The sequence below is a fragment of the Prunus mume genome, linkage group LG3 (genome assembly GCF_029339155.1).
Source record: "Prunus mume cultivar Tortuosa linkage group LG3, ASM2933915v1, whole genome shotgun sequence".
Lineage (NCBI taxonomy): Eukaryota > Viridiplantae > Streptophyta > Magnoliopsida > Rosales > Rosaceae > Prunus > Prunus mume.
In genome coordinates this window covers 26,077,193-26,087,452 of record NC_142700.1, presented here as the reverse complement: position 1 = coordinate 26,087,452, position 10,260 = coordinate 26,077,193, and the positions used below count along the sequence as shown (strand labels likewise).

Genomic DNA, 10,260 nt, shown 5'->3' with positions numbered 1-10,260 from the left:
TCACTGCAACCTAGGTTTCAGGGGCAGATAACACATGATTTTTTGTGGGATCTTAGTCATTCTATTTTGAGATTTCATTTTGAACCTCGACTCATTTCATAATGGGCATGTATCCAATGTTTCATACTCTTTGTAGAATAAAATACAATTGTTTTTTCAAGCGTGAATTTTTTCATAATTTAATCCAAGGCCATTCATAACCTAATCCAAGACTATTCAACACCTTTTTCATAACATTTGTTCTCTTGAAAACCCCCAAAAAGTAATTGAAACACAGGTTCGACATACGATACTTTATTTTTCCGTGCATTAGCTCCATAATGGCCATGAGAACGGAAAAGCTCTCGCACCCCGATTATAACTCTTGGTTGGCATTTTTTAATAGTTGTTCATATTGTCCGAACTCTGCATTGTCCATTGGTGTAGGCACGTCATCTTCCCCTTCCTGATTGATGTTTGTCGATGCAAATGGAAATGCATCATTTATAATATCCATGACTAGTTCATTAGGATCCACAATAGGTCAACATTGTCCACTCTTGTGGCCTTTGAAGACGAAGAATTGTCTAATTGTTTCCCGTGATGGTTCCAAGTGTTATATGTCTCAATCATTCAATTCCTTACTAAATGAAATTGAACATTTTCAATTGCCTCTCACAACGTGTTGTTACAACTCCTACAAGGACACCAGATTCTAGTTGCACCTGGGTTGTGTGTACGTGCAAAGTCAATAAAATCATTGATTCCATCCAAGTATTCGTCTGCACATCTATTCAGGTTTTGTATCCACCTCCTGCTCATAATTCCTGGAACCACAATCACAATACAACAATCACAACAACTTCATACAAAATCATAATGTCGCCTTATGCCTCCAGTAAGGGCCATATTCCATTCCGGAATGCATAGTCATGTCACGTAATTTATGGCTACATAAGATTAGATTTCGACGTGGATGAATTTCGGTAGCATCTCGATACAGTTCTTGAGGTGTACCGTAGGTATAAAATACCTATGTACCACCCGAAAAACGTATAGAGATGACACCAAAATCTCCACAACCGAAACCTAATCCTATAGCCGTAAATTACGTGACATGACTATGCATTCCCAAACTATCCAAATAATGGGACAATTCAAGAATTAATTGGACCACAATCATGCTTTTGCATCCATGTGCAAAATCCAACTAACCCTCGAACGGGAAACTAAGTTTTACTATTAAAAAAAAAAAGTACAAAGTTAATTGAAAAATTAACTTCGTACATCACAACACATTGTTCTACATCACGCACAATTTAACAACATAATATAAATATAATTTCACAAAACAATATAAACATAAGAAACTAAGTTTCACATAATGTAATTAATTTTATATTTTTAAAATATAAAACGAAGAAAATACATTCTCAATCGTTCTCCACCAATCGCTAATCACACATAGACAACGAAATTAATGGTGTTAGTCAGAATTTACATTAATACTTTTAAACTAACAACAAAAAATACTTACCTAATGAACGTAGCAAATTCCCAGCACAGAGAGAGGCAGAGGTAGAGGCAATCTGCAATTTTTTTTGCAGTTTGCCTCTGCATTGGCTGAATACATATTATATATTTCACGAAGGATTTTGCGCGACGAAAAGGGATTCGTTGCTCAAACTTGTGTCGCTCAAAAGATAACTTTCATCGCTCAAAAACTCATTTTCGTTGCACAAACGATCACTTTCGTCGCGCAACATACCATTTTCATTGCGTAGGTACGTGTTGACGTCAAACTTTACGCGATGAGAAAACAATTTCGTCACTACACACTTTCGTCGCACCAATGCTCAATATCGTCACGCAAAAGACCATTTTTGTCACACATGAACGTGCCGACATCCAACACACGATGATTGAGACTGTTCATCGCGCAAGTGTTTGGAGACAAATAAAATAAACCCGCGTTTTTCTTACTCGACGATAACGTGTATTGTTGCACCAAGTGTTCTTTCGAGACGATAGCTTTCATCGCGCAAGTGTTTGGCGCCAAATAAAATAACTACGGAAATCTTAAAACGTAGTAGTGTTCTAAAGTTTCAATCAGGCCCTGTGATGGATCTTTGATACAAAATGTTAAGAACTAAATTTTTTTGTAAAATGTGCAAGAATTGGAGAATGATCTTATTTTATTAAACAACTAAGTTGGCTTTTAAATAGCCTTACAAGATAACTGAAGAAGTGCAGCCCACATTTAACAACCCTAATAACGTGGTAAGTAGCAAAGGAATAGGTCAAATAAATAACATTTCCCTTAACAATAAGGATTATTAACAAAGCAGTAACAAATTGTCAAATTCAAATCCTAACAACTAAAACACTAACAACTTTAACAAAACCAAATGCCAAAGCAAACAAATTGAATTGAGGGCTTAAGGACTAGGTTATGATAACTCTTATCTAGATTTCTCAAGATCTGGTAAGAGTGTCTAAAGTTATTGGTAATCTATCATTTGAAGTCCTTAAGAACTAGGCTATGAGAACTCTTATCTAGGTATTGCCACCGCTAATGGGACCTCTACCCAAACAATATCACCACTGGTCCCACTTTTGACACCATACTTTCTGCTATGACTGCTACAATTACCACCAAACCCCTATCATAGTCAATACTACCCTTATGATTACAATCATCGTGAAACCCACGATTATCAATACAAGCATCACCATAATCACAATTAAACCCAAAACCCATAAAAAATTGTTAACATACAACAATAAATCATATTCACAATTGATGACACCTTGCCCAGAAAAAAAAAAAAAAAAAAACAGCTAGAAAAAACTTTGGATACTTACCTCAATTTCTATATAAATCCAAAAGATATATTTATAAATAAAAAATAATTACGACTTACAATTCAATACCCAATTTACCTTTAAATCAAATTAGGTGTATAGTAATTGATTTGTAAGAAATTTATCAAAATCATCACATACACCCGTTAGAATGAGACAGAAAGAGCAAAAGAGTTTTTACCTGTAACAAAGAGATTGAGAGTGTTCGCTAATATGCTAGGCAATGGACAAGAGGTTGGGAGAGAGAGAGAGAGAGAGAGCGCAATTCAAAGCTAGAGCAAAGAGAGTCAGCTCATGTAACAGTGCCCTTCTTTTCCTTTCCTTTTTCTTTTTCTTTTTTCCAACTGGGGTTGAAGCCAGAGAGCGATATAGAGCTAGAACGAGAGCGAAAGAGAGCCAGCCTGTGCATTACACCCGTTTTTAGCCTTTACTTTCATTTTGTGTAACTAGGGTTGAAACTTTATATTTTAGTGTACTTGTCTAAAATACTATAATGTAATGCTATATGTGTAAAGTTGTGTTGTAATGTATAAATTATCGTCATCTACATACTAAGGTACGCAATATTTTGAGCTTTAGCACACTGCTTTCAGTTCATTCGTTGCAAGCTTCTAGACTTGATCAAGTGCGAGAGGGTCTTTGGCTAAGACCACACCTGTGTCCAAGCTCTTCCTTGTTTTGCAACGAAATGGTAATCCAAACAAAGTAGTACAAGATTGAATTCGTATTCTGGTTATCGTAAAACAATGAGAGTATCTGATTAATGAATCTTGTAAAGTACATATTTGTTTTTTCAAGCAAATAAATTAAATTAGTCACATAAAGATACATGTTATACCATATAAAAGAATTGGAAAAAATAGAATGAATAACTTTTTCTAAACCTACATTATTACATCAAGAGAGTAAATCTCTTATTAGGAGCATAAGTTATTTTTATGTGACCAATAAAATGGGATGAATTTACGTCGACAATAGATCTTGAATGCGAATGTTTAACCTCCTGAGCCAAATAGAGTGCACAATCATGTGGAAGACATCATATCTCTTAGGGGGTCCATTCATCAAAAAATGTCGTTGCACTTGTTTCAACCTCCTTTGCATTCTGAGGTATTGTCTATTGGATATGCTCATCAATATGTTCTTCATGTCAGATATATTCTTGACTGGCACTTGCACAGAAAATGACTTCCAATCCAACACATCACTAAAAGGTGGAATATAGCCATCTGAAATCAACACGGGGACGCACTCGGCATAGATTGCTTCTACCACCCTTGGACTTGCTACTTCATACCCACTTGGGCATAAGCAAAACTTGCTGCTCTTCATCATTTCTTCATAGGACACTCCGTGAGGAACTTTTTCATAGACTAGCACATCTTGGTCTTTGCCTTTCCATTCATTTAGAAGAAGGTACCTAATATGGCCATGCAAACCGCCTGCAAAGAAAGCTAGTGTGGATCGTTTTGATGGAGGCTGACCACCAAGCCTTGGGATTTCCGGTGTTAGAAGCTTAATTTCTGGAAGCGACGCATCTTTAGAGGGATTAAATCCTTCGGAAGTATTGGCATTGCACAAAACCCTAATAGACTTGTGGAATAAATGGGGGACAAATGCAGTTGTAAATGGCCCCTGTAAAAATTAATAGTGCATCAAGAAATTCATTTAATATTGTTCAACTTATTTAGCTAATCAGAAATAATGTTCTAATAACTTTTTATTGTGTGCCACGAATCCTATAATAAGGGACCAAAGTGATACCACATAAATTCAAAGATATAAGAACAAAGAAACAAGAGGGCAAATAAACTTAAGCAGACAAATACCAAAAAAATAAATAAATAAACTTAATTCATAAATATGATTATATATGTACACACTTAAAATATGAGTAAACTGTCGAAATTCTTCCTGAATTTATACATCTCTCAATTTTCCTCATGAATATTTTTTCTTATAGAAAATTAAGGATCCGAACTAATCATTTCACTTCATGTTTCATCCAATTTCTAAGAAACAGAGTCATGTGACATACAAATGTAACTTTAAGAGGTTATGAATAAATGTACTTTATTCATGATAACAAGCAATTACCGACATGGTTGATGCAGAGAATCAATCCTGATAAACTATTATTGGAAGGACAACAAGACACAAATAATGGTTGACTTTGGTGGAGGATTGCAGATGAAGAGGAAGCAATTGACGTTGATGATGAGGTGATTTCCTTTGATGAAGGACATTCCCTTTTATAACTCTCTCACTTGAGGGAAAATTTGTCACTTCGCTGGGGCTACCCATATGCATGCTACTGGGGCTTATGAGGCTGGCGATACTGAGGATGAGGGGCCTGGCAATATGCAACTGTTTGTAATTCTCTCTCTACGCCATCTCTCTCATATTCTCTCTATGCTTCCATTGACCCCATTATTTTATTGTTGGGTTTGAATACCAAGTCTAAGATGCTCCTTCTCCTCCTCCTACATGACCCTCTTCTTCGCCTCCACCGCCACCTCCATAGCCATTTCTAGAAACAAGTCCTCTGCCCTCTCATCGACTGCTCCTAGGAGTTCCTTGACATCTTTGTTTTCGGTCTCGCCCAACAGGTTGAAAGAGTTGGCGAGAATTTGGCCATGACTATAACAATGTTCTTTAGGGTTTCTAACTGATGCTATGAGCCTATGGTCAAAAAAGTGGGGAACAAGGTTTGACAAATTTGCTCTCCAAAGTCGTGTGATTCTATTTGATGGAAAACTAGATGAAATGTGTTAACACATTAACGGTGAGAGGGCATTGGCTAAATTAATTAATTTAGATCCTTAATTTTCTAGAAAAAAAAAAATCATGAAGCAAATTGAAAATAAGGTACTAGCTAGTTCAAGGGGGATTTCAACAATTTACTCCTTAAAATATTATAGAAGTCTTTCATTGGTTTCATGATATCCTTCTATTTTTCCTTTATCAAAGAGAATATAGTGATAAGGCGGCTGGCGCCTGGTTTCTCTAAACCACAAATTGTAGTGGTCCTCTCCTCCTATAAATGAAAAATGAAACCGACATGCAGAAGACAAAATAAGAAGAGAGGAGCGTGAGGATGTGGTAAGTATGGGTTGTTATATATTAATTTGGAAGGCCGACAGTAATTTTAATTCTAAGGAAGGGATAAAACTCAGAAAAGAAAAGGTTAGTGATTTTGACTCATTCTTTACCATCACTCACTTCAACTGTGCACACAAAGAAAAATTGGAAGAAAAAATTGTTAAGTATTCAATTTGGAGTGCACACAACGAAAAAATTGAAAGTGAAAATTAAATATATTACTGGAAAAATTGTGTTATGCGTACCCAATCGTGACAAGACAGCATGAAATGGTCAGCACCGAGGCTTCGGTTCCAGAAGGGATGCTTATGAGCAATGAGATTAATGTAGTCGATGATCGCAAGCTTCAAGCCATTTCGATCATATGTGTCAGGCAAATACAGGAACTGAACCATTCTAACCACACTGAAGGGAAGGAAATAGACAAGTGCCTGATTTGGGTCTGTTGTACGGTACAATTTACCATTCTCCATCTCATGAATAAACCTGCCTTCTGTTAAATACATATGGAAGCATGGACCGTCATGAAATATTGGGACCTGTCCTTCTTCGTAAACATATATCTTGAACAACTTCTCCATCTCTAGGTAACTCCTACATATGAATTATTTATAGATCGAGTAAGATTCGGATAGACGATTCTAGTAACATAAGATGTTAAAATGTAAATTGACTACATACTAATTATGTTTAATTTTATTTTGTTGCACGATATGTATAGTTTGACAACATAAGTATTTGTTTAACATTAAGTAGAGATGGGCATGCAAATACCTATGAAAAGCATTAGGGTTCCGATATATGTGGCCTCGAGGAACATAATCAGGGTCTTGATGGGTTGATGTCTTGTTTCTAACTTTAGCCGCTTCTCTTATCGAAGACCTTGCTCTACCCAAACTTGCTTCTAATTTTTCAAGGTGGCTGCTGCTGCTTATGAATAGTGTTTTATTAGGTCCTTCTACTTGCTGGGTTATCGTCTCTTGCACTTCATCATGAACCCCCTAATTAATTACCAAAACCAAATTAATTAAGAAAAAATCAACATCCAGAGAGAGAGAGAGAGAGAGAGAGAGAGAGAGATGAATGTTTCTCACAAATATCTGAGGGGCAGGAGCTGGGGCACCTCTTTGATAATTTGCGAAAGTGAAAACTGGAGCTTGTGATGGTTGAGGCTGCCATATTTCTTCTGTAGATGAAGGAACAGAGTAGTTGCTTCTACTATTACTAGTATCATTACTGGCTACTGGATTCCATGTAGTCTCCCATGATGACGACGAGAATGATGATGAAGAGCTGAAGGCAGTTGGCTGTACGAGAAAGATTACCAACAAAACCACCAGAGGGATTACAAGCAATCCCACTAAAATTGAGGATATGGAAAAGACTTGTGTCTTTCTGGTAGGCCTCATCCTCCGGTATCTACTTTCGTTGATGCTCCATATCCAAAATACGCACCAACCTTTCTACAGTGGATACTGCGTATATCCACTACTACAAGCTAGTTCCTTTTTTATTTTCTCTCTCTTTTTCAGTGAAGGATAGAAAAGGGGACTGAGGGAAGGGTAATATATTGGAATTTTGGAATCACCCTACAGCGTGAACTAGACAGTGACCTCTTCAGCAGTACTTGCTTATGTGTGGGTGTGGTTCGATTGAATTTTTTATTTCTTAAAATGCATGTGATCAGGTTATCCACAACCAAGTTTGCTTCTGTGTATCATTTGGCCGTCTGAATTCAGAGTCTTCGCTTGGATATTATCTTCTAGAATTTGCCTGGCTTTAAACATAACACTGTGATACCATTAAAATACAATCTAAAGGTTTAAATTTTGACATGCTGAAATATTTATGTGTTTCTTTTCTTTAATTTTTTTATATATATTACTTTTTATTAGTATATGTGTATGTTTAACTTTTACATTTAATTTTAGGGTTTTTAACTGTCGAGGTTGTTGAACTTAACCTCGAGTTTTAATTGAATCCTGAAACTTTTTTTGAAGCAATTACATGCTTAACTCAACAAGTAATTGCAATTGAGTCTTACCATGATAGTGTGTCAATTTGGCTGTCAAAATAAGGGCTAAAAGCATCATTTCCATAAGAAGAGTTTTCTAAGCTGATAATCAGCTCTCATTTTTATAGCCAAATTGACAGACTATCATGGTAGGACTCAATTGCAACTACTTGTCGAGTTAAAGCATGTAATTGCCTTAAAAATATTTTTAGGACTCAATTGCAACTACTTGTCGAGTTAAAGCATGTAGTTGCCTTAAAAACATTTTTAGGACTCAATTGAAACTCAAGGTAAAGTTAAACAGCCTCGACAATTAAAAACCCTTTATTTTAACCCTAAATTTAGAAAATTAGATATTAACTCAACACTTAAAGCATTCATGGGAAAAACCCATGGGTTTTTTTAGGATCAATTGAAGCCCGTTTTGGGTTTATATAAACATTTGAATTAATGGCGGCGATGATGTGTCAGCTAATTGTTTGAGTTAGATAGGTTGACTTTTCAGTTCCCATTTTACCCTCATTAATATCCATTTGTTTTTTTTTTTTTTTTGAATTTACCAAAAGAAACATTTTCTCCATTTATTATGAAATTAATTGCAAAACAACCATTTGTCCCATTTGTCAACCCTTAATTATTGTATGATTTAAAACCCACTAATATTTTTCAGGCCAATAGTGATTATTTTGAACTTTTTTAATAATTGTAACATTTAAGGTTATACCTTCTCATTGATTTGAGCATATCTCAATTGGTAATTTGGATTTTTTTTTGGTTGTTAGATCTAAGTCCAAAGTGTTTGATTGCCATTAGATCTAGTCCACGTCTTTTTGCATTTTGATTCAAGTCCTTGGACTTTTATACTTCAATTTTTACACCAATTTTCCCTTTAAACTAAAAATGATTAATTTAAAAATAATGATTTCATGCATCTTTTTCCTACTCATTCAAATTTTGACTTCTAAATTTTTTTTTTATTTCAGTCATAAAGCACCTACAACAATAAAAATAAACCATCAATAAACAATATATCTATCTATGAGGTAAAAACCCATTTAACGAATACACAATTTTTTCTTTAACTTGTCACCTAACCCAAAGGTAAAAACAAAGAACATGTTATATATTATGTTACTAACTGGTACAACACATAAGATAAAATTATGAAGGCATGCATATATGTAGATATATAAACTAACCTATCCTTACTGATAAGTTAACATAGAAAACACAAAAATCAACCTAATTACCCATATGCCATTACCTAATATTGAGGTACATTAAGCACAAAAAAATTGCTATCTATAACTAAGGTGCATATAGAAAAGTCATAAAATGTGTTACATACCTATAACTTATTAGGTAGATAAAAAGGAAAAAACCTTATAAAGCGTCATACCTATACCTTAGATACATAAAGAGGCAAAATAAGATAAGAAAGAAATACACCATGTGAGAGATCCACATGCTAAAGCTAAATACCCAAAACCCAAATCACCATACCAGTGGCAAACCTGTGCAGGTGTAAGGAGGTGCACCTGCACCTTTAGTTGCTGAAAAACTTCATAAGAGCTGCTAGAGTTGCATCTCTGCTCAGACCAGAGACGCACACAAGCTATTCGATGAAATGCACAAATGACTTTGCACTGCTACCTTGCTTCGCGCGAGCTTCTTTTTTTTTTTTAACAAAGCCTAGCCAAAACAACGTTGTTTTGGACTAGGCACTACTACTTTTTTTTAAAAAAAACCTGGCCAAAATGACGTCATTTTGGACTAGGGTTTTTTTATTTTTATAAATTAAATTTTTATTTTTTAAAAAAAAAGGGGAAACAGCTGGGTCATTCGTGGGCTTCTAAAAGGGCTTATAATTCTTACCTAATTGGGTTTTAATTGGGACTTCTCTTTATTTTATTTTGGAATTCCTTATTTAAGTGGGATTGAGAATTCTCTTTGCAAAAAACCAATTTAATATCACCCAATTTCATCTAAGTGTATGTGCATCACAAGAATCCTGAGTTTTTTTTTTCCTTCTTGAGTACGTCAATCCAAAGTAAGTTAGATGCATATATTTTTTTCTTAAGCAAACTCCAATTTTGTTTATTCTTTTTTAAATAATGTTTTTTTTCTTATTTAGCTCTTTCTGTATTAGTAAGATCAGTAGCAAACTCGAGGAGAAAGAGGCTACGTGACATGCTATTGGAGGTATAATTAATTTTTATTTGTTTATTGAATTGATAATTTGATATTGATTTGTTTATTTAATTGATAAATTATAGTCAATTAGTCATAGTTATAGATAT

At 34.9% G+C, this 10,260-nt stretch overlaps 1 protein-coding gene across 2 annotated transcripts; it reads right to left on the bottom strand.

Moving 5' to 3' along the window:
- Nucleotides 1-3,655: 3,655 nt before the first annotated feature.
- LOC103327209 (putative glycosyltransferase At5g03795) lies at nt 3,656-7,482 on the bottom strand. 2 transcript variants are annotated; one of them, XM_008229502.3, is made up of 4 exons: nt 7,041-7,482; nt 6,721-6,947; nt 6,192-6,540; nt 3,656-4,479 (listed from the first exon to the last, which is right to left on the bottom strand). In XM_008229502.3, the coding sequence occupies exons 1-4, from the start codon at nt 7,353-7,355 to the stop codon at nt 3,808-3,810; spliced, it is 1,563 nt and encodes a 520-aa protein (XP_008227724.2). In that variant the 5' UTR covers nt 7,356-7,482; the 3' UTR covers nt 3,656-3,807. The 2 variants fall into 2 exon arrangements, with proteins under 2 accessions (XP_008227724.2, XP_016648709.2); XM_016793223.2 differs by having other exon boundaries at nt 7,070-7,323.
- Between the last annotated feature and the right edge of the window lie 2,778 nt (nt 7,483-10,260).